This window comes from Terrapene carolina, unplaced genomic scaffold, assembly GCF_002925995.2.
Source record: "Terrapene carolina triunguis isolate 2854851 unplaced genomic scaffold, T_m_triunguis-2.0 Scaffold194, whole genome shotgun sequence".
NCBI lineage: Eukaryota > Metazoa > Chordata > Testudines > Emydidae > Terrapene > Terrapene triunguis.
In genome coordinates, this window is record NW_020664545.1 from 2,870,443 (window position 1) to 2,895,099 (window position 24,657).

At 56.0% G+C, this 24,657-nt stretch overlaps 1 protein-coding gene across 1 annotated transcript in view; it reads left to right on the forward strand.

The window, feature by feature from the left end:
* Nucleotides 1-19,356, forward strand: part of YJEFN3 (YjeF N-terminal domain containing 3) — a 43,532-nt gene extending 24,176 nt beyond the window's left edge. The window contains exons 4-7 of the mRNA XM_026654967.2: nt 9,604-9,714; nt 12,546-12,659; nt 15,383-15,533; nt 19,157-19,356. Coding sequence (XP_026510752.1) covers nt 9,604-9,714; nt 12,546-12,659; nt 15,383-15,533; nt 19,157-19,356 — 576 coding nt within the window. The remainder of the gene's footprint in view (nt 1-9,603; nt 9,715-12,545; nt 12,660-15,382; nt 15,534-19,156) is intronic.
* Nucleotides 19,357-24,657: the final 5,301 nt, after the last annotated feature.

Here is a 24,657-nt window from a genome sequence, read left to right on the forward strand (position 1 = left end):
CACATTCAGAGAGGTGTGTGTGTGTGTGGGGGGGTTATTGTCTGTTCTGCGCAAGGGTCTGAAAATTCAGTTTGCCTGCACGCTGTTAATGGTCCGTGGTTAGTTTTATAACTGTACCAGTCTTCAGAGCCACCAACTGGAACTGTGGACCCAGAACTGTGCTAAGCAACAAAGAGTCCTGTGGCACCTTATCGACTAGCAAATGTATTGGAGCATAAGCTTTCGTGGGTGAATACCCACGACGTCAGACGCATGTGCTGTCACACTAAACTGGGAGGCCCAGGGTGCTGCCTCAGGACTGAAATCTCTTACAAATAAACCCTGCATTGTAATACTTTTAAAGATGCAACAAGCAACATCTTTTAAAAAATGGATATAAGTGTCAGGGTGTCAGACTGGAGCGTCCGCCTCTGACCTTTTGTGAGGTTAATTTCTGGGAGAGGCCAGTTCAAAGGTTTATCCCTGCTTTGGGATTAAGAAATCTTTGCCTAATGAGTTTAGACGGAGATCTGATTTGCAGTTTATAAAACAGAGAAGAAAGCAAGGGGGTGTTGGACTAGCTATTGCAGACAGACAGCAATATCTGGTGGTGTCATTTCTGGTTTCCTGGCTTTGCTATCGTATTGATCAGTTAATGCCCCGGTGAGATAGGCAAGAGGGCTGATCACTTTAGTCACCTCTGGGGTGGGACACTGGGGCACAGTGACCATTCGAGCAGGAAGTGGATTAGAATTCTGTACCCATTGAAGCAGCAGGGGAAGTTCTCAGGTGAGCTGGAGGTTACCTGAGTTTGATCCAGGCCCCCACGTGCTTTTGCAAAAACTGGACCTTGAGTTTATACCTCACACCAAAGATGCCTCGATGGGGCATTGTTACAGGTCAGAGGAAAGAACCCCTCCGATGGACTCACCAACCCGGCGTCTCATAGCACCTGGGTTTTCCACAGGGTTCTTCCACACAGGAGATCTGATGAGATCACCCCTCTGGGGGTCTGGCGGAGGGTAGGGCTGGGTGTGATCAGACTTAAATAATCTTTTTAGACCAAAGAACCTGAACTTGGAGAGTTCTAAAACAAGAAATATACCCCAGGGTTGTTGGTTTTGCCCTTTTCTCTCTCAGAACCAAGCTGTTTGAAAGGTGATTTCAGCAAAGGCTAAATGGCTGATCGGAGCATGGGGAGGCATCTTCCTCCCTTTGCCCCCGTCTCAGCTTAGAAAACCTTGGCTTCATGGCTAAGGCACTGGGCTAGGACTCAGGAGAGGTGGGTTCGATTCTCGACTCAGACTCCCTGGCTGACCTTGGGCAAGTCACTGCATCTCTCTGGGCCTCAGCCCCCATGGGGATAATGATCCTTCCTGTGGCTGTCTTGTCTATTTAAACAGTGAGCTCTTTGGGTCTGTCTCTTCCCCCTGTGTCTGTGCAGCCCCTGGCACGGTGGGGTTCTCAGCTCAGGTGGGGCCTCTCTCTGCTACTGAAAAAACGAGCAGGGGCAGCGCTCTGTCTCCTGAGTATCATGTCATGGCCGTGATTCCCCCTGTCCTGGACTCAGAGTCTCAGACCCCACAAATTCATTGCAAGGGTGATGGATGCCTGGGGTGGCAGAGCACAGGTAGGGTGCCGTACAGAGTGGCAGCACTGCTGCGTTCCTCCAGGAGCTGAGCTAAGCCCTGAAACAGCCGAGGGGGCGATATCCTATCAGCCCTGCCTTAGTGAAGGCCAAACCTGCCAAGTGGAAAACTGAAGCCTTCGCTCGTCCGGCGTGATACGCAAATGGGGATTCGATCCCGCACGCTCCTCTGCAGCCATCCACAGCATTAAGAGAGCCCAGTGCAGCCCCTTCAAACCAGATGCCCTCGCTGCATGCGGCCTTTCGACAGGACACATGAGCACCTGAGCAATTTCTCCTGCCTCCGTTCTTCTGCGGAGAAGGATTTGGAAACCACATGGAGAGAGGCCTGAGTCACCAGGTCGGGACCCAGGTCCAGATCAGCGTCCAACATTCCTGAGAGCTTCGGGGGCCACTGGGACGTTTGGGGCCAGATCAGCCTTGCCGCTGGGCCCCAGCTGCAGAGTTCGGCTCTACAGCCAGGCCCGGCTCTGAGGTTCCCAGGCTTTGGGAGGTGGAGTTTGGTGTTCTGTTGGGGGGTTGGGCCTGGCTGCTGTGGGTCTGGTGTTCCGGTTCGGGAGGCTCAGAGCCCAGGGGTCAGGTCTGCTCTGCTTTCCGTAGAGAGCCACGGTATGGAGGTGGGTGGACTGGGTGGGGCTGAGCCACAAACTGACTTCGTGGCATTTGAAATGCACAGCAGAATTCCCTGGTTCATCCTCCGCTCAATCGGGGTTACATGTGGCCTTTGCAGCCCTAAGGACCCCACCCCTGGGAAGATGGCCTCTGCCCAAGAGCTCCCAGTCCTACGCACAATCCGCCCGGTGTTCTGATTAACCCTCAACAGCGTCCCCTCTGCAGTGAGCTCAGCGGCAGCATCCTCCCCGTACAGATGGGGAAACTGAGGCACCGGAAGGGGTCCCATCAATCAGAGCTGGGATTGGCACCCGGTCGCCCCTGGCTGCCCGCCCTGTGCTCCTGAGCTGCGTGGTGCAATCAGTCGTGCTGCAGAGATTCGCTTCAGCCGTGGCAGTTTCTGTCAGCTGCTGGCTGTTTGCTGGGACGTTAAGCAGATGGCAGTGGAACCAATGCTTTCCATTCTCCAGCTCCTTCTTCCTCCCCCTGTTGTTTTTGGATTCCTTGGGCATCTTCAGTTATTTCATCTGGGTTAAACTGCTTGCGCAGGAGCTCAACTTTTTATTTTCTTTAAATCAATGTGCTCTGAGGTGATCGACTCCCGGGGAAAAGCTCTCACGTTCCCAGAGACCCGTGCCGTGCGCAGGAGGGGGAAAGGGGACCTGTGTCTGCTGGATGCAAAGCGTATTGTGAGCCATTGAACGTTCCATCTAGCAGCAGAATCCAAGGGGAAGGCAGCTTGGCACCTCATCTCCACCTGGCCCCTGCTTGTTGCTTGGAGGGGGGCATTGTTAACAAGAGTCCAGCCATGAATTCCAAAACCCAGCTGTGTTTATTAGGAGGATGAATTTCACAGCATGGAGAGCACCGTGTGCCATCTGCTGGTGCCAGTGGCAGACTTCCCAAAGCGCCCCACCCCACCAGCAGACAATGCCCGCATCTTGCCGTTCACTGGCTCAGAGCATCTGGCATTAGAACGAGCCAGCACTGGCTGCTCTCCCAGGGAAGGAGGCCTTTACCTCGGGGAGCTTTGTTCCCTCCCGGGGCTGTGGAGGCCCTTGGGAGATGATGCCAGGGCAGTGGAAACATGAGCCTGATTTTCGTTGCACCTGGGACTTTCCTCCCCACAGACGCCCGAAGATCTGTGGGCTTCGTAGGACCCCCACGGAGGATGGGGGCATCTGCTTCACTCCCTGGGCTGCCTGTATCCTCCACCGGCCCCTGCCCCAAACCCACCGCATTGGTGGGAGAAGGGGAAGTTCCACGCCACGTCAAATCTGACCCACCTGGCCACAGCTGCTCTGGATACGCAGAGTCCTGGCCCCACACAGAGAGGCTGTTGCAGGATCTGGGCCAGGGGGAGCCCGCCCACCCCACGCCCTGTTTGGCTCCCCTTTGCCAGCGCGCTGCTCACCCAGTTGGCACGGGTGGGAAGGGCGACATGTACAGTTCCCATGTCTATCCACGGCGCCGACTCCCCACCGCGTACACACGTCCCAAGAATATCAATGATCAGTGAGTTATTCGTTTTCACCTCACCAGGTGTATTTTGTACAGAGATTAGGTGTGTAGGGTGTGAATACAGGGGTGCTCGGTGTCACAGTTCTCCATTAGAACAGCGTGAAAAAGCCAAGGTCCAGTTCTTTTGGTTCTGACCCACCTGGGTTTGCAGCCCCCTGAATTTCTGGTTGGAACGAACCAAAAATATTAGCTACACGCTTGGGTTAAAGCAAAGTGCCGAGTTGCAGCTGGTTGTGCACCAAGTTGGCCCTATGATGAGATAACTGGCTCGGTGGATATGGGGAAAGCGATGGACGTGATATATCTTGACTTTAGCAAAGCTTTTGATACAGTCTCCCACAGTATTCTTGCCAGCAAGTTAAAGAAGTATGGATTGGATGAATGGACTATAAGGTGGATAGAAAACTGGCTAGATTGTCAGGCTCAACGGGTAGTGATCAATGGCTCGATGTCTAGTTGGCAGCCGGTATCAAGCGGAGTGCCCCAGGGGTTGGTCCTGGGGCCGGTTTTGTTCAACATCTTCATTAATGATCTGGAGGATGGTGTGGACTGCACCCTCAGCAAGTTTGCAGATGACGCTAAGCTGGGGGGAGAGGTAGATACGCTGGAGGGTAGGGATAGGGTCCAGAGTGACCTAGACAAATTGGAGGATTGGGCTAAAGAAATCTGATGAGGTTCAACAAGGACAGTGCAGAGTCCTGCACTTAGGAAGGAAGAGTCCCATGCACTGCTACAGGCTGGGGACTGACTGGCTAAGCAGCAGTTGTGCAGAAAAGGACCTGGGGATTACAGTGGATGAGAAGCTGGATATGAGTCAGCAGTGTGCCCTTGTTGCCAAAAAGGCTAACGGCATATTAGTAGGAGCATTGCCAGCAGATCGAGGGAAGTGATTTCCCCCCTCTATTCGGCACTGGTGAGGTCACACCTGGAGTATTGCATCCAGTTTTGGGCCCCACACTACAGAAAGGATGTGGACAAATTGGAGAGAGTCCAGTGAAGGGCAACGAAAATTATCAGGGGGCTGGAGCACATGACTTATGAGGAGAGGCTGAGGGAACTGGGCTTGTTTAGTCTGCAGAAGAGACGAGTGAGGGGGGATTTGATAGCAGCCTTCAACTACCTGAAGGGGGGTTCCAAAGAGGATGGATCTAGACTGTTCTCAGTGGTGGCAGATGACAGAACAAGGAGCAATGGTCTCAAGTTGCAGTGGGGGAGGTCTACGTTGGATATTAGGAAACACTATTTCACTAGGAGGGTGGTGAAGCACTGGAATGGGTTCCCTAGGGAGGCGGTAGAATCTCCATCCTTAGAGGTTTTTAAGGCCCGGCTTGACAAAGCCCTGGCTGGGATGATTTAGTTGAGGATTGGTCCTGCTTTGAGCAGGGAGTTGGACTAGATACCTCCTGAGGTCTCTTCCAACCCTCATCTTCTATGATTCTACTGTCACTGGAGGGTAGATCAGGGCATGTGTGGGATTTGGTTCTATTTTGGGGGGATTGTTTGAACCTGACCCGTCTTTGTTGCAAAAGCTGGTGGAGTTTAGCAGCCCCCTGATTTCTCCTGTGGCAGATCCCAGAGCCCCCAGTCAGGAATGGGCTGGGAGCTGCACAGATAAAGAGAAAGGCACGGTCCCTGCCCAATGATCTTACAATCTAATTAAAGACAGGACATGCCAGGGGCATATAGCACACGCCAGAGGGGAGAGGATACCAGCAAAGGGACGCACGGCTCCATGGACTAGCTGCATACCTCACTTGCCATCTGGCAAGGAATATGGCAGGATGGGGGAGGAGAGAATAGATTTGCATTTGGGGGAGGCCCACGTGGCCAGGGGCCTTTCCCAAGGGGCCTGAAAGTGTCTCTTTCCAGCCCCACGTGTGCAAAGCTTTGTTAAAATCCAGTTACGTTCATGAGGGAAAATGTAAAGAAGGCACATTTCCATGGGAGGAGCGTCACTAGCGGACAGTGGTTAATAGGAGTATTAGACAGATATTCCTTCCCCTCCAGCCCAGCTTTTTTTAATCACCTTCCGCTGCTGTCTTTGAGCCGCAGGATTAATTCTGGCCCTGGCAATGGGCTGTCTGTTCAGGAGCCAACCCGCCAGCCGCTGGGATTTATAAAACCGGCCCCTTCTATTTTCAGCTGTCGCTTAAAACCCCTCGAAGCACCTGCTGCTTCTGCTCAGCCAGTCCCCGGGGAAGCTCCCGAGAGGAGATGCCTGGGCAGCTGCCAGTAAGGTTATAGTTAGAAGCTGATCTTCACTGTCCTGCCCACGATTTGTCTCACCCTCCCTTCCCCTGAGACCTTGCTCCACATTTAAATAAAACTCTTGGGTTCAAGAGTTTATCGGCTTCAGCCGCTCACTTCCCCATTCCCTGCCTCCCGATGCCGAATCGTCTGCCCGCCCCAGCGCTGCTCCCACCCGCCAGCAGCTGCATGGAATGCGCCGGGTGCACTGACAGTGGCTCCGTGCCAGGGCTACGGGGACAGCACAGGTGGCTTCCGGCCAAGCTGACCTGGACAGCAGAGTGCAGACAGGTGACCAGACAGGCCACCTCTGCAGTGGGTGGTGCATTGTGGGACAGCAGCGGGAGGGCTAGGAGCCCAGGGATGGCCCAGGCCCACATTGTGCTGGCCGCTGCACAAACCCAGCACAAAAAGACAGTCCCTGCCCCAAAGTGTTTCCAGGCTGAGTAAATCTCGCTGTGTCCCTGAGTAAGGCTTTGCCCCTGGCTGGAATCTCTGGATGGACGGGCTGTGAAAAGTTGTTTCCGCCCCTTGTCTGCCACATCAAATTCGTATTTATTTGTATGACAGCAGCAGCTAGAGACCGGGGTCCCATTGTGCCAGGGGCTGTACATACCCCTTGGCAGCCCCTGCCCCCCGGAGCTAACAATTGAAACAGACAAGACAAAGGGTAGGACGGGAAACAGAGGCACCCCAGTGGGACTAGCCCAAGGCTACTGACAGAGCCAGGGATTAATCAGGGTCCCCTAGTCCAATGTTCTAGCCACGAGGCCATGCTGCGTCGCAGGGTGCCCAATTAGAGGTTGACCTCTCTGCTGGAGACGAGGCCTTAGCTGTGTTAATGAGGGGGAATAAAAACGAACCGATTGTAGCAGAAACTTCCTCCCAGCCACAAGTCCCCTCCGTACGTCCAGGCATGGGATAATTGCTTCTCGACGCCCCGCTCAGCCTCATGGCTTCCAGAATCCCGGAGCCCTGGCTCTCTGCACTGACACCTTTGGACAGGGCAAGATCCTCAGCTGAGCGTTTCTGTCCCGACTAAAACTCGGGGGATACACGCGATTCAGTCTCGCCTTTTACGTGGTGCAGGACAGGCCAGAGCTCGGAAGGTCAGTCTCGCCCCGTTTCCAGGAGAAAATAGGTGCCCATGTGTTTTTACAGCTTGGCCTTCATAAAGAGAGAGAGACGATGTATGGATCAAAGATAGCTTTGTGTCTTATGAGAGTGAAGGCTCAGTAGCGGCACTGTATTTAGGGCTGGCTCAGCTTTTCCATTCTAAGCCTCTGTGCCAGCGTATGCCCCCCCTCCCCTTTTAAGGGCACGCAATTTGTTTTGGGAAGAGAAACATTTGGGAGTTGAGCTCCTCGATCCTCCGTGGCCCTCGCTGCGCGGCGCTGGCTGGGCGTGCCCGAGCGTTCTCCTCTGGAGAGCCGCATGCCCTAGATGGTGATGCTCTTGATTTCGGTAGCCTGGCCGAGGAGTTGTTTTGCAGCCAGGGAGGGTGGCAGGCGGCGGGGGAAAGTTCCTCGTTTGGGTCGTAGGAGGGCGGGTGGGAGGAGCGCTCCTGGGCGTCAGGAAGCTGAAGGAGTGCGCCGGCCCTGTGAAAATCGGGCCCCTGGCCTAGAATCAAATTGTTGCCACCACGTGACCTTGGGTGGTGGTGGTTATTTGTAATACAGGAGCAATTAGAAGCCCCAGCTGAGCTCCCAGCCCTGCTGTGTCAGGGGCTGCACGTGTGAGACACAGTCCCTGCCCCAAAGGGCTCACAGTCTAACTAGCCAACCCAGGGGAGAAAGGAAACGTCATTGTCCCTCTCGGACAGAGGGGGAGCTGAAGCCCAGAGCAGGAAAGTGACTTGCCCAAGGTCACCCAGTGCAACTGTGGCAGACCCCAGGGGTAAACCCAGAGCTCCTGAGTCCCAGACCAGTGTTTTACCCTCAAGGTTCGTCTTCCTCTCAAAGGGATTAGGGCCTGATTCTCAGTTACCACCAACGTCTAGGGGAGCAATGCAATCCTCAGCACCCTCTGGATGCCAGGGCCTTAGTGCTGCCTCAGTTTACCTAGGTGTGAAATGGGGGTAACCTTGTCTTCATGAATGCTATCATGTTCCTTGAGAACCAGTGAGCAATCGCTGTGAGCGCTGGATTCACTCTCCATCTTCCTGCCAAGCCGCTGGGCACATCCTGAATGGACTGTGCAAAGTTTATTGACCCAGACATTTTTTGGCAAAAAAGATTCAGATTTGGTGACACGGAAACATTTTGTGAATTTGTGTCAATTTCAGCGAAGTCTTTAGCTAACTCCTAAAAACAAACCGAAAAAATCAAAGTGTTCAGATATTTTTTCGATTTGAAACAACTTTTTGTTTCAAAATTTCCTTTCATTTTATTTTTAGAAAATGTAAAAAGAAAAGCGCTCAGTGTTCAACGTGAAACTGATTTTTCCCCCAACTTTTTGATTTGCAAAAAATTATGTTTTCGGTTTGACTCCAAACAATGTTTAAAAACAATTCAGACTTGCCGGTGAACTGAAAAATCGGTCGATCACCGAGCTCTAATCCCAAACTCAGCGCTTGGCGGGAACAGCCGCATGGCTGAAATGTGCAGTCTCAAACCCCAAGCAGGGGGTTCGTGGAGCAGCGTCTTCTCTCTGTCTCTGTCCCTCCTTCCCAGCAATGGTGACATTCCCTCGCTCCTGGAGCCGTGAGACTCCGGAAACATGGCAGAGCCCATGGTCTAGAGTCCCAGCCAATGTACAGCGGAGCCGGCCAGGGCGCAGGTACTGAAAAGCTCGTTCAGGACGTCAGGGACCGTAAATAGTTTGTGCAGTTTGGTTGTGTCCGGTGTTTGGATGGAACTAGAGGCCAGACTCCAAGAGCAGGAAAAATCAGCCAGTGGATAAATAGGAGGTTCTCCCTGCAGAGTCTGTGCCGCTTGGTAATTTTCAAACGGTTTTTGCTCCGTCCAGCAGGGCCGCAGCGAGTGAGACAGTTAGGAGCCTGCCAAGCTGCCTTGCTCCGTGGTGCTACGACAAGAAAGCAGCTTTGTTCACGGGCTCCACGCATGACATGCTTGCTCGATGGCTGCTGGGGCTGGGATTACATCATGTCTCGCGGGGTGCTTCCAGCCTGACTGATGTGTCCCAACATGGGGGCTAACGGGTCCCATGCTCCTGGGGTCACCGTCTTTCCGATAAGTCTGGCCCCTCTGTGATCACGTTGTGCAACCGTTGAGGTGTGAATCCCAGTGGCCTGGCTAAATTCCAGTCGGTGTAACGCCATTTCTGTCTTCCCCACTCCGTTGCAGTTTCATCTGGATACAGCACACATCTCCACTTCCTATTCTAAACCGCTGGTGTAGCGATGTTGTGCCCTGTTAAACAGCTGCTGTGCTCCAACCCAGAGGTGGCTGCATTGCAGCAATGGATGCAGTTTTCCCTGTCTCGGCTTATGGATTTAGGCACCTTTGGATGAAAGGCCAGAAAGAGACATGGGAGGTTATCCCTACCATGGGGACCAAGCTGATATGAATGGGGACGGAGATCAGATTCAGTGACGATTCAGGGTTTTGAGCCCGTTGTTTTTCTCTGTGCTGCAGGTGTTCCCTCTGCCGTCCCTCCCCAGGAAGCAGCCCACAGTGCTTGTGGTGTGTGGTCCCGATCAGAACGGCGCCATCGGCTTGGTGTGCGCACGGCATTTGCGGGTGTTTGTAAGTATCCTTAACAAATCACCCACTTCCTTCTCCGCCACCTTCCTTGCGCTCCTAGGGGTGGGTGGCCCCTCGCTACGATCTCAGTAAGTGAGAGGAGACTTGATCCCATGGCCTCTCGGTCCATGCTAGCGGCCGTGACAGAGGCAGCTCTTTGGTTCCTCAGGGTAGCTGCCCCTGTTAATTCATTCATCAGAGGTTCTTCACCTGCAGTAGGAGATGAAAGGATGGGGACCTGGTATGGATCCCCGTTCTGCATCACCAGTTGGCACCTGACTCAGATCCGCAGGGCCCAGGGCGAGACACCCAGGGGCTGTTTGGGGTCCCAGGAAACTCTGAGACTGTTTCCTGGGGTATGAATCTCCACATGGCAAACTCAACCGGTGCCCCTGGCAGGACCCGGCACCTCTGTGGGCTGCCCTCGCAGAAAGACCCAGGACTGAGTGGGTCACACAGACTAGACCCCTCCCCTTATCTATCCGTTCAGAGCTGAGGGGTGGGGGAGGCCCCCCCTTTCACTGTCTATGAGCCACCTGTTCTGGGGACAGAGGCGCCTTTCACCAGTACTAAAACCCCCTGTAACAACCTTCCTGTGTTCCTGGAGCCCTGGGGCAGCCAGGGAAGGGCCTGGGGCAGCTAACCTGATCTTGCAATGAGATCCAGAGTGTGGAAGCTAATGCAGTTTGGGGGCTGCGTGACCTGAGCAGGTCTGATATCCCATCCACTAGAGGGCAGACAGCAGCCTGTGCATTCAATGGGCCCGATTCTCAGCTGCTTCATTCCCACCCTGGGACACGCTGGGGGAGGTGGGACTTTGGGGTGGTTGAGGACCTGTAGCCACTGTTGTGCTTACCGTGTTCTGAGCACCCCCACGCCCCCAGAGCGAATGAGAGCAGCCCCAGGGCTGCTCTAATTTATGCTCTGCTTCCTGTGGCCCCTAGGAATGGGAGGATAACCCTAGTAGAGTGCTATCCCCAGTGCCAGGGACTGGGCGCAGGGCTGGTGCAGAGCCTTTATGCCCAATGTGCAGAGGCATCCCAGCATGCTCTAGGGAGGTGAATACCCCTTGTCTATCTGATTGCACCCAGAGTCCGCCGGGTCCAGTTCTGAGCTAGAAGCTGGTCATGAAACTGCAGGAAATTCAGGAGCCGCTAAACGCTGCCAGAGCTGACTGACAAATAAAGATCAGACAAGCTAAATACAGCAACTCCCAGCGAATCCCGTGGGAAAGAGTCGGGCAGGGCGGGAGGGAATGGAGCAGAGAAAGCTAAGAAAAGAGCCCCGCGCCCCGGCAGCGAGATCTGTCTGACCACGGCTTGTCTCCTCGGGGGGCCGTGGGACAGCGGTGACATGGTCAATACGCTGCAGGATTCAGTAGGGAAAGCTGCTGCGATAGATGCATGAGGCTGTTGCTGGGAGCTCGCTGGCTGAGCGGCCCTTTCCCAGCCTGGTCCGAGGGCTGCATCGTTCAGCTGTCTCCCTGCCAGATGTCACAGCAGCAGGGTGTGTGTGTGTGTGTGGGGGCACTGGGGTGCTCCCAGCAGGGCAGAGGGATCGCTCTCCTGGTAAACTCAGGGGTGGCTTGTCTTTCCCGGCTCTCTCAGCCTGGGAAGAGCGGGGGGATCTGTCCCGTGTGATGCTGCAGTCTCTGTAAGCGCTGTCAGTCGGAGAGGTCCCAGCGTGGTGCAAAGCCAGGCAGGCCCAGCGGCAAACACCGAATGGGAGCAGATGCAGCATCTCCCTGGACGCCTGCTAACGCCACCCAACCGCCTTCCTTCTCGCCCGATTGCTGGGATACGGGGAGCGCTGAGCAGCTCCTGCTCCATTACTCCTGGCTAACGCAGGCTAGATCATGCCAGGCCCCCAGGGAGGAACCAGCTGGGCCCTGTAACCATGAGCGTCATCCTGCCATTCCTCCCCCCGATCCCTGAGGGGCTGTGGGAAGCCCCCAGGAGCCCACCCAGACAAGCCCCTGGGGGTCTGCCAGCGGGTTAGACCCAGCTCCTGCTTTCGATACAAAGCTCATCCACTTGCCTGCTGCAAACGAGACCCAGAGGCCTGCCCGCGTGTGTCCGGAAATGTTCCCAGCAGCCCATTTCCACGCCCCAGAGGAAAGTCCAGGACCAGCACTGGACCGGTCTGGTTAGAAAAGCCATCGCAAAGATGTTAGCACTGCACCGTGCCCCTCTTCGAGTGCTTTGCAAAGAGTGATTAAAACCCAACTGCCCTGGGGGAGTGCAGGATTCTCCCTGCTCTTCTAGTGGGGTGACGGAGAGTTGCTCAGGGAATTGCATCTTCCAGTGGAACCCAGGAGTCCCGAGTCCCTTCTCCATAGCCACAAGACCACCCTTCCCATCCCTCTGGGGGCCATCTGCTGTGCCAGTCTTTCCGAGTGGGCCGTCCTGCTGAATAACCCCCCTGCCACCGTTTGCTTAGTGCCCCGGCGGTTCCCGAGCCAACGCCCACTGGGCTCAGGGCGAATCTTTCTAGTGATTGCCAGGAGCGCTGGACTGGGCCGCAGGAAGAAGTGGGTTTTATACCCACGACAGCTTATGCCCAAATAAATCTTAGTCTTTAAGGTGCCACCGGACTCCTCGTTGTTTTTGTGGATACAGACTAACATGGCTACCCCTTGATACTGGGCCCCGGGGGGTTTCCTTTCTGCCTGTGGCCCTTTAAGATGCTGCCGGTGGGGGTGGGGGGAGTAGAGGACCAAAGGTGCTGGGTTGCATACAGCTGCCCGTCAAGGTGGGGCAGAGGAAGGAAGGGGCTGGGGTGGGAAGAGGCGTGTTGGGTGCGGGTTAAAGCGTTCTCTCCTCCTCCCCCCTCAGGAATACGAGCCGACCATCTTTTACCCCAAGCGGTCCCTGAATTCCCTGTATCGGGATTTCACCACCCAGTGCGAAAAGATGGACATCCCCTTCCTCTCGTACCTGCCGACGGAGGTGAGCGACTCCCCGGTGGCACGGAGCGCGTGGGCATGGGTGTGTGTGCACATGCAGTTCCCCTCCCCTTTACTCTGCCCACCGAGCCGGCCCCCATTCAGATCCAGAGCATGCGCTCTCCAGCCACGTCGGAGACACGAGCACCCCACCAGAAACCCAAACTCAACAGCCAAAGTTCTTCCGGGGTTTAGAGCCGTCAAAGCCTGGCTTACGCTAGTGCTGGGTGTTGGGGGGGGGAGGGGGGAAGCAGGTTTCTGCAGCCTGGCACAGCAGGGGCTTTATAGGCACTGGGGACCTTGGGAGACTTTCAAATGGCCAGTGTGTGTGTGGGGGGTCTTCTGTGCAGGATTCACCAAGCTGCCGTTGTGCCTAAAGGAAGCGGCTTCCGATCATTTCAACTGCGCCGCGCCGAGCTCCCCTTTCACGAGGGAGATGGCCCAGGGGGTTTCCCCGATCAGCCCCCACGGGGCTTTGTCTGGCTGCTGCACACAGCGGTGCTGCAGGGAGGCAGGTGTGTCCAAGGGCTTAAAGAACATCAGGTTTCTAGCTCTTTTTAAAGAGTGCCCCCGTAGTGCTGTGGGCTGCCTTGCTCCAGCCCGTGCTCTGACTCCAGCTGCAGAGCGATGGTGGAGTGGTGGGGATTTGGAGGGGTTTTTGGCTGTGCCAGTCACATGTGTCTGAGCAGAGCCTCTCAGCTCTAACTCTCCTCGGGGCAGGGACTGTCTTTTCGCTCTGTGTTTGTACAGCCCCTAGCACAATGGGCGCCTGGGCCGTGGCTGGGGCTCCTAGTGCTATAGTAATACAAATAATTAATAATCCTAATTACAGGCAGTTCTTTCAATGCTGGTAAGAAGGAAGGTGCAGGGGCTCCTAGGTTAAACCACCCGGGGTCTAATACTGGTGTGAGGAACCCAAAGGCTGAGACTAGGGGGAAAAGCAGAGCCCAGACTAGATTTGAGGTGTATTCCGTGCGGGGATGGTTTTGGCCTTTTGTTCAGGCATCTGATCCCAGCATCAGGGTTCCAAAAACTCCAAATGGCGAGTGTAATCCGCTCGCTGCTGGAAAAGGAATTACTGAGTCTTATTTCCTACCAGCCCAAACAAACACTGCCAGCTATTTTCTTCTTTAAACATTGGACTCCGTTGGAGGAATGTGACCTCAAATTACTGTCCCGCGTGGCTCCATTCCACTGTATGGGCAAGAGCACAATTGCTTTAAAACCCTTTGGGGTTTTGGTCCCAGATTCTGCCGCAGGCTCTGGAAATGCACAGTAGGAGAAGTTTCTCGTTACAGCAACAATAAGATCAAATATGTTCAATTTAAAACCTATTACAACCTGGCTCCTTTTTGAGGGCAGTGTTTTTTTAAGCTGTGCCATAGAAGTTCAGCATCAGGACAAAAAAAATAACCCTGTAAAATTTTTTTTTTAAAGACCTTGCTTCCGGCCAGCACAGCAGTTTTTCACTCTGACGTCCTGGATGTTAGCAGCTTTTACTAAACCTCCAGGAGACCAGGCCTGCTAACTTAAATCTTGTGATTTCTTCATTCCGGGAAGCCACCTGTCACTCCAATGCCTGTGGTCAGGCCTTAAAGAGAAACCTCCACAGGAGAACGATAGCAAATGACACAAATGAATCAAGCTGGGCTTTCTTGCTGCACTCAGAAGTCCGAGCGCTCTCTCTTGCTCTGCCTTCGTCTTTGGAGACGTCCCCAGGGGAATGTTCCTCTTCTATTGAGGGCCCCGGCCACTTGTGATCATTAAAGATCCTCTGGCAATTTTTGTAAGAGCTGGCGTATGCTGCCCAAACCCCAGGTGTGGCAATTTCCAGCTTGCTTCCCTATAGCCCCCCTGCCGTTTGCATTGTGCATGGGATTATCTTCACTTCCTGGCCTAAACTGCAGAAGCCATGTTGCTACGTGCAGTTAGACAGCTGGAGCCGGATGGTCTTTCATCGTGCCCGTTGGATGACACCCAGTCCACTGCTGTCACACCAACCGGGGGCAATGGCTCATGGTTACAGCTTCTAACCGAAGCCAGTAGCTGCAGCCACCACCTACCGACAACCCCACCTGGCCTGCGGCTAGAGTGCGCACCCTTAACACTGAACGACGCTTGCTACAACCCACATGTGCCTACTCCTCCTGCCGAGCCACTTCCTGAGCCCCCTGCGATAGATATAAACTGCCCACAGCTGTTCTCTCTCCAGCGCGCCAAGCTGGCCAGACTGTTCCTAGAGGTTGATCTTCAGTGCTGGGCAAAAGTTCCCGGCTAATTTGGATGGCAGCTGGTCCTTTTCTCTGCATCCAGGGCATGTTGTAGGGGGACACTTGGATGAGGGGAGAAGGCTCTGGGAGATGCTTCTCTTTCTCATTGAATGGTACTGTCAGTCGTTCGGGGCCTTGCAGCTCTCACGGAGCCAGCGTGCTAACAACATCTGTCCCGTCTCCGTAGGTGTGGCAGGGAGAGGGGAAGTGCCCACGGAGAGCTCGGCAGGCAGAGGGGAGGGGGCCGTGCTCCAGCATGAGGGTCCGTACAGGGAGAACATGGGGTAGGGCAGCCAGGACCCCCAGTGCACTGGAGCGGGTGCACTCGGTCACCTTGGCCTGTGTGCGCGGGAGTCCACGGAGGGCCTGTGGGCTGGACGAAGCCCCCCTGCCGGCCGGGTGCCGTGAGGCTCAGGCTAGCAGATGGGGGTTGCTGACTGGGTCCCGCCCCCTCCAGGTCCAGCTGATCAACGACGCCTACAACGTGGTGATTGACGCCATCCTGGGAGCCGACGCCGAGCCGGGGGAGATGAAGGAGCCGTACACCAGCATCTTAGGCACCCTGAAACAGATCCGGATCCCCATCGTCAGCCTGGACGTGCCCTCAGGTGGGGATCCCAGAGCCTCCCCGGGGGACCCCCGCCTCTCGCCTTACCCTCTCCTATTGGCACTTGCTCTCCCCACCCCGCACCCGAGAATGCTCAGCCCTGGTTACCCGCCTTTCGCCACCTCGGGTCCAAGTGGCTGCAGGGTCTTACTTCGCCCTCCCCTTCTGCTCCTCCCAACCCCCTCTCTGTGGTCCCATCCCCTTCCTGCTTGTCCTTTCCTGCCCTGGGAGTAGCCGGCAGGATCCGATCCACCAGGCAGCCCTGACCCAGCCAGGGCCTTTGTCCTGGGTGGCAAAATTCTGGGCACAGCCACAGCTGTAACAATAGGAAGGGCTGATCACCAGCCAACCCGGTAAGGACCCCCCCACCTCCCGCATCTCTCTCGAGCCCCTCTGCAGCCAGGGACCCCTGGGGTTACTGGTTACGTGCTAAGAACAGCTTCAAGGAGAGCAAACCCCAGGCCAGATCAGTCATATCATCGTGTGCATGAGAGCGGAGGATGGATAGGACTCTCCTGGGTTCTGGTCTCAGGTCTGGGAGGGAAGTAAGGTTTAGTGGGTTAGTGCCTCAGTTTCCTTCCCTGTGTAGACTAGGGAACATGGTCTGGGCCTCCCGAGTCTCGTGAGGCTAAATTTGTAAATGTTTGTAAAGGGCCTTGAACTGCAGACTGAAAGCCACTGGTGAACTAGGGCCGTGGTTCTCAGCCTTTTCCATTCCGGGACCTCCCCTTTAACTGGGACCTCGCTGGGGCCCCTCCCACGCAGCAGTGCGGTGGGGAGCCTGGGAACTGGAGTGCTGAGGAGAGAGGCAGATTAGCGGGAGCGAAGCCGGCAGTCAGCACTGCTTGGTCTCTGCTGGGCTAACGAGAGACGTTCGATGGGGTTTGTAGGAGCAGCTGAGCGAGTGGCCCCAGGAGTGCAAGTGCTGCCTGTAGGCCTGGGTTCGAATCCTGCCTCGGGCGGCTAGTGAGAAGCGAGTCCACGGTGGGATCCAGCCACAGGGGGATCTGCTCACATTACAAAGCCAGCCTGCAGCGTCTTTTGGGGGTGCAGCTGATCGGGACGGGGGGGTGTTGCCAGAGCTTGGAGCAGGCACCTTGCACAGTGATACGCTGGAGCTTATGCTCTCGGACGCCCAGCTTCCATGGGCGGGCGCTTTCCCGCCGTGTGACATGAAGGAGGGCGTGGTGCATGTCTGCGATCCAGATGAGCAGCTGGATGCTGTGCTGATGCTTAGCTTCCGGCGTGGCACGGAGACAGTCCCTTCTCCTCCCTGAAAAAGTGACCTAGCTTCTCCTCTGGGGCTCTGACCCTGGGGAGCATTTGAACCCTGTCTCCTGCGTGCCAGCTTCCCCTATTCCTGGGTGTCCTTCGCTTGCCAGCGGCTCTGGCTCCCAGCTGAAAGGGAGCTGCCTCGCGATGCATTCAAGGCATTTGTAATAAATACTACGCTCCCCAAAGTGAGACATGATGTAATTTCGTGTCTGGTGGCCGGGCCTGGTATTGCCATCAGACTGCAGCGAAAACCCCTGCGCTGCCCAGCCAGGGGAGGAACAAACAGGAGCCCTGGAGATTTAATGTGCAAATTCCCACCTCATGCCAGGGCCTGCGTGGGAGAAGCCGTTCTGGCTCTGTCCGGCCCTGCGTCCCCTAGGCTGGTCACTGCCATGGAGCGGGGGGACACACACCTCACTCCTCAGCTGAGTTGGTACGGCGCTGCTGAGCTCTGCTAGTGCCCCTTCCACTCCGTCTGCTGGGTTGTGGGTGCGAGACCAGCTGGTGTGGGCAGAGGAGACACTGAGTTCATTAATCTACCGGGTGGGATGGAAACCAGCCACCCTGCTGCTTGGCATTCTGCATCCGGTTATTTATTTGTATAGCCCTGTTGACGGGGCATCGCAGCTCACTGACCCTAGCTGAATTCCACCCTAGGAAGAGGCATTCTGCCTCTCTCTAAATTCCCTGAGTGGCAAGAACTGGAGCCGGCTTCCTTCTTGGCTTCCTCTCCCGCCGCGTTGCTGTGGGCCAGGCGCACAGCTGCTGAGTTCCACACTAGAAGTGGCTGCATGTCAGGCACGAGAGACTAGCCAGAGCACACAGTGTCCCCTGATCGCTCCTGAGGGGCACAAAGGGGCTCTTCACCCAGCCGAGGTGTGATGGGTTTGGTCACAGAAACCCCCTTGGGACTGTCACATGATGTGCTGAATTTACCTCTGAGTCCGTTTTCCCTGCCAGCTTGGGACTCCAGAACCCTGCCTTGTTGAGCCAGACACGCTAGCCTGTTTACATAGACCCAGGTCTGGTCCATGCCCCCAAAGCTGCAGACTTTAACCAAAAACTGCTCAGCGGGTCACCTATCTCCAGCACCCAGACACCCAGTTCCCAGTGGGATACAAACCCCAAATAAATCTGTTTTACTCTGTATAAAGCTCATAATTGTCCGCCCTCTATTACACTGATAGCGAGATATGCACAGGTGTTTGCTCCCCCAGGTATTAATCACTTACTCTGGGTTTATTAATTAACAAAAATGATTTTATTAAGTATAAAAAGTAGGATTTAAGTGATTCCAAGACAGAACAAAGTAAGTTACCAAGCAAAATAAAAACAAAACACACAAGTCTAAGCCTAATGCATTCAAAAACTGATTACAGGTAAATCTCACCCTCAGAGATGTTCCAATAAGCTTCTTTCAGAGATTAGACTCCTTCCTAGTCTGGTCCCAATCCTTTCTCCTAGTAAAGTCCTTGTTAGTTTCACCAGGCATCTTAGGTGAAAAGCAGGGGCTTTTTCATGACTGGGACCACCTTTGTTCTGTTCCACCCTCTTTTATATCTTTGGCACAAGGTGGGAATCTTTTGTCTCTCTGGGTTCCCACCCCTCCTTCTAAATGGAAAAGCACCAGGTTTAGGATGGATTCCAGTATCAGGTGACATGTTCACATGTCCTGTGAGACCCCCTCCATTCTTCCAGGGCTGGCCTGCATCTATACAGGAAGGCTTGCAGGTAAATAAACCATTTACAATCAATTGTCCTGGTTAATGGGAGCCAACAAGATTCTAACCCATCATTAATGGCCCACACTTTGCATAATTACAGTAGGACCTCAGAGTTATACTTCATATTCCTAGTTTCAGATACAAGAGTGATACATTCATACAAATAGGATGATCACACTCAGTAGATTATAAGCTTTGTTATGATACCTTACAAGAGACGTTTTGCATAAAGCATATTCCAGTTACATCATATGCACACGTATAAACATATTTTTATAAAGCAGATGACGTGCACCGTCACATGAGGATTGGTCCCCGTGTCGCTGGGCGGGTGCGTGTGATCTGGACACTCCTGTTAGTGACATGGGGGGAAAGGCAGACGTAGGAATGAGTTTGAAAATCTGCTCCTCACCAACGTGCAAGAGCCTGCAGGGGGATGAGGGACAGGTTAGGCTATTAACAGCTCAGCTCCCTGGGAACTCTGATCCCCGCCCTCCCAGACCTCACCTTGCACACAGCTGGGCTGTGGGGTGTCCCCTTTCCCCACCTAACTCCTCCCTGTCAATGCCGCTCCTGCCCGCCCGGCTTGCCTCTCACCTTTCCTTCCTCTCCTTTGCCACGGCAGGGTGGGACGTGGAGACGGGAAACAGCGAGGGAATCAGCCCTGACGTCCTCGTCTCCTTGGCCGCGCCCAAGCAGTGTGCCACCCGCTTCCTGGGCAGGCACCACTTCCTCGCCGGCCGCTTCCTGCCCTACGACGTGCAGAAGAAATTTGAGCTCAACCTGCCCGAATACCCAGGCACAGAGTGTGTGGTTTCGCTTTAAGGCTCTGGGGGGGCGGGGATGGAGAGGGGAGTTGGGAGAGTGGGGGAGGAGAGGAAAAGCCACCCAGCTCCTCCATAATAAAAAGGCTTCAAAGCGTTTTGTATTTTTTTGAGCAGCCAGGTGACTCCCTGCTGGGATGCTGCGTCCTGGCACCAGGGCCTGGCTTCCCAGCCAGAGGCCATGCAGCTCCCAGGGAGGGCGTCTGCTGGCAGGAGGTCCTTGGGCATCTCAGGCCACCGTGACCAAGCCTTCATGTTGATCATTTAAACTCGGGGCGGGCCTAGGGGATCAAAGGCAGCGCTGAGCCAAACCCCTCCCCTCGCGTGGGTCCCGCACCCCCGGCGTCTCAGCCCAGGGCGCGGGGTTGAATTGTGGAGTCATAGAGGCCACTGTGTCGTTTTGCGGCAGGGTGAAGAAGGCCGGGTGGCTTGTTCCTGGGCTGCAAGGAACTCAGATACCCCAGTGACGGGCACCCATGTAAGTGCCTTGCTGGATAGGTCCCTCCAAGACGAATTGCTTCCCAAAGGCAGGTGGAGGACGTATGGCAGGAGGAAACGTACGCTCGGCCCCTGGCAGGACGGGCCCATCTGACCTCACCAGCCTTTTCCATCACTCCCTACCCTGATCCACACGTTGGGATTTATCAATGCCCTTTTCACAGGAATCCTCGGTAAACAGGAGCCTGCTCCGCAGCCAGCCAGTTGGCAGGTCGCTGCTGCCGCCGGCCGTGGAAAGAGCAGAGAGAGGCAAAGCCGGCGGCACAAGAGGAAGGATCAGGGAGCGATTTCCTCCAGCAGTAGTTAGTCCAGCTCTCGCCCCGCGGGCCTCAGCCGCTGGCCCTTGCGGGGGTTGAGGAGCACAGCACTCAGCTGCTGCTCTTGTCGGAGATCTGTCTGCATGTGGAAAGGGAAGGAAATGACCTCCCTCTGCACTTGCTGTGCCCGGGCGGTAACCGCCCAGCGGCCCCTCAGCCAGAGAACAGGGCTCTCCTTGGGTTGCTGGCTGCTGTGCTGTGGCCATTGGGCCTAGAAGAGTTCCGTGCTGCTTTCCCCAAGCTGCCAAGAGCTAGGGGTCTCTGAGCCCCCCACCCGGGAGGCCTTGGAGCCGGCGGAATGGCTGGGGTGGGGTAACCACCGAGGAAAGCGGAGCTGAGGCTGTGGGTTCACGGGCTGGTCAGCACTGCCCTGCTTAGTGCAGTGATGGGCGGTCCAGCGCATGTCACTAGCAGAGGATTCCCCTAGAGGTAACGGGGACCCAGGCTAGGACCATGGCCTCCGGGCTAACTACCGCAGGCAACCGTGATTTGGGTGGCCCCTGCCCGAAGCGGTGGCCGGGGCTGTTCCTAGCCCGGCTGCTTTGCCGTGCGGGGAGAAACCTGCATTTTTCTGCAGATCAGTGAAATCTCCAGGGGCCAGATGCCACCACCCCCTCGCCCCTCCCCGCATCATCGTCCACTTGTTCTTTGTAGCCACTCTGTTTGCAGCAGCTCCCGGTTTCCAGGGGCAGGGAAATGAAAAAGCGGCACTTAGGTGTCAGCGTTCCCTTTCCGTGTGCAAACGGCCCTGGGCACTGGCCTGGCGAGTGTGTTCTCTGAAGTAGGAAGCAGAGTAGAGCTGGGTGAAACCGATTTTATTACCGGTGCTTAGTACCTGTGAGCAGCCTCCCTCCCTGTACAAAGCAACAGAGGGTCCTGTGGCACCTTTAAGACTAACAGAGGTATTGGAGCATGAGCTTTCGTGGGTGAATACCCACTTCGTCAGACGCAGTTAGCGAGACTCAGTTAGCGAGACCCAGCAAGAGAGGAGGACCTGCTGCGGTTTACACAGCGAACGCTGCATCCCAGCTCAGCTTGTTCCACTTATGTTCGTACATTTCTTCTGTACGACGCTGTAGCCTGGCTAACGGGCATTGTTGCTGAGTGAGTGCACGGCTCAGTCGTGGGGCACCCCCACAGCCTCCCCAAATCCAGCCCGATATGCTGCCTCGGGGCCAGCAGATAGCGGCAGCAGGACCTGCCCCCCATAGCATTTAAGGTGGGGCCTGGGGTGAGTCACACGGCCTGATTCTGCACTAGGGCAGCTAAAGGGAGTTTTGTCCTTGACCTCAATGGAAGCAAGATCAAGCCCAGAGCCTCCCTACAGCTTCCTTCTCCCCAGGCACATGAGGCAAGCGACTTGCTTCAGTGGCTCCACTGGGCCACAGCTCTGGCCTGGTTATGCGCCCCTCTCCCCCCAGCCCAGGATGCTTTGGCCACTCCCCCCACGGACTCTCGCTTTTCTGATCGAGGCCCTGTCGAGCTGTCTGGACGCTGGTTCTCCAGCTCCTGCCTTTACCTCCCCTGACCTGAGCACGCCACTGAGCCACAGGCGGGAGACCCACGAGCGGCTGTGCTCTGCGAACCTGCCATCCTGCCGCCTGCGGAGGTCACGCGGGGTAACCTGCAGGCTGGGCAGGGCGAGCCAGGGGAATCGTGTGTGTGTGTGTGTAGCTAGCGCTGTACTATTTGAATGAGGATTATCCATGTCAGTGACGGCAGCGTCCGCCCCGCAGGGGGAATTGAACGGCCTAGACTCAGGGCCAGGCCTTGTGTGGCGGAGCACAGCGGGGCAGGTTGGTCCCTTGGGATTTGCGCCTGCGTGTGTCGAACGTTTCTGTGTCTGTGGGCTCCTGGAGCTTCGTGGTTTGCGTGCAAACAGAAAGCCAGGGGAGAACGCTGCTAATAAAGATGGGCTTGGAACCGACCCAAAGCGCCTGGGCTTTTTATTCAGCGTGTCCGCTGGGTGTTAAGAGCTGCCTGGGGCCCTTCAGACAGAGCAGGGCTGTCAGTTCCACTCGGGCTGTACGAAGACGTGGGCTGCCATTTGAAACCCTGCCACGCCCCTGCAACGCGCCTTAGCCTCTGCTCAGCCCTGGCTCCTGCACCCTGAGGTGCACCAGGGCTTGCCTGTCAGGAGAACCATTTGCAGCTCATTTGGAAATGCCGGAGTGAGACTGGCACGGAGGGAGCTGTGCGGGAGGGAAAGCTCGTCCCTAGACGCCGGTTAAACGTCTCCGGCCGCCTATCGATTGGCAGCTGTGCCCAGCCACAGGAGGGGAGCTTAGGAGTCAGCAGTTTCTGGGTACCCCTGAACACAGAGCCCCAGCCGAGCCTGGGGCACCCGCTGTGCTAAATACTGCACAGACCCTGACTGAGACGGGTCCCCGTGGGGCTGGATGCTGCCCAAAGACATCACCTGTACTGATCACCTCGTGGGCGCTACCATTAGTGGAGGGGGAGTCCTGAGTCTCCCCATGGAAATACTGCGATGGATGTGATCCGAAGATACACCTCCCAGGAGGTGGCTCTCCAGGAAATGACATATCCTGCAAGGCCAGAGCCTCAAAAGCAATCCAGCCCCTTTGCACTGCATGGGGTGTGGGGGGGTGTCAGGAGTAGGGTGCAGAGTTCACCTCTGCTGGGCCAGTCCTCCACCCGCAAGGACCATCAGTCAGAGGCGTAAGTCAGAGCAACCCCAAGGCTGCTCTAACCTTGCGGGTCAGGTGCCAAGGGGCACTTGGACACTGAAAGAACCTGGTCCCCGGCATCGCCAGAAGGCCGAGTGATCGTGGGGAGGGTTGTTAGCCAGTCAGTCCTATCTCTGTGAAATGCGTCATCTCCAGACATCGCCTGAGCTTGTGCATCTGCAGAAGGGGGCTGATCCATCTTGTTGCCCCCTGCCAAGTGGTAGCAGGTGTTGAGGCCTTGCAGGTTGGTTTCCTACTGGAGGAGAAAGGTCTATTTCCTGGACTTGCAGGGGTGCTGCTATGCCCCATTCCTCGCCCGGCGCTCTGCCCCTCAGCCCATTGGATTGGATTTCTTGGAGCTTTGCGGAACAGGAGCAATTCCCCCATCACTGTGGGAGGGGGTGGGGGGGTTTAAAGTGCAGTTTGCTCTCAGGAACCTGACGACAGGCTCCTGTTGGCATCGGAGATTCACAGCCCTTAAGGCCAGCAGGGGCTGTTACGGTCACCTAGTCCCACACCTGCATCGCCCAGGCCAACCAATTGTACCCAGGATTCCTGCATCCCGCCCAACCGAAGGGACTGTCGCTTTTCGGGAAACGACCTGTGCTGGTTTGAAGATGCCCAGGGACAGAGAAGCCAGTTTAACTTCCCTCCCTGTTCAAAAGGCGCATCTTACCCCCAGTGCGAATGGAGAATAAACCCTCTGCGTGGGTCAGAGTGAAGCCCGCCCACTCGCGGACTGCCGGCCCCAGGGGGTTCCCCATTGTGCCAAGGGTCGAGTTCTCCACCAGCCTGCTAATGCCAGGTCCTTCCCCTGGGCTTCTGCTTCGCCCTGGGCCCGTGCGCGGGAAGCACCGTCCGGGCAAAGCAGGCAGCTAATTGTGCCACTCGCGAGTGACAGCGTCACTGGTCCTGCCGGGCTGGCGCTGCCTGGGCACGGAGTGTCTCCCAAGGGACCATTGCTGGAGAAGTGGCCTGTTAACACCCCTCCAGTGATGGGGGGAAAGGAAGGAGGGAGGGAAAGCCTGTGTGTGTGTGTGTGTGTGTGTGTGTGTGTGTGTGTGTGTGTGTAAAAGGCTGTGTGTGTGTGTGTGAGAGAGAGAGAAAGGCAGCATGTGTATGTGTGTGTGTGTGTGTGTGTGTGTGTGTAAAAGGCTGTGTGTGAGAGAGAGAGAGAGAAAGGCAGTGTGTGTGTGTGTAGCGGAGTCCACGATCATTAGTGCCTAGCAAAGTTTATGCATTTAAGCTCCCCGACGCCTTGTGCAGGGATCCTTTGCCTGCCCGGGCCCATACAGAGCGATGGCTTTGTGAGAGGTCTTGGCCCAGAGGTGACAAGGTGGTTGGGATTGTCTGGTTTCACCCCGTATACTGGACGAGGTGCACCCCGTGTTGTGCCAGGCGTGTGTGGATCTCCACAGGTGGGGGATGCTGGGGGGGAAACGGGATCAGACCTCTGCAGCTTTTGCATCTCTTGCCCTGGCAGGGGCTGGGTTGTGTTGGCGGGACCTGGGCCGCTGTCGGTTCCCATCCACAAACTCATCCAGTTTTAGCGCCTTTGCAAAGCCAGGGCCCCCTTCTCCCCGGGGGCCGCAGCCCCACGCGTGGCCAGCCCTCCCCAGCTGGGCTTTCCCCTCCCCTTGACACCTCTCCAGCCGCCCCCCCGCGGCCCGTGTCCGGTTTCTCCTGTCAGAGCAGGAGCCCAGCGCAAACCAATGGCGGAGGGAGCGGGGGAAAGGCCCCCTATATAGCCCGGGGACTCCGCGGCGCTCCCAGTCTGCGCCGAGCCGGCTCCAGGAG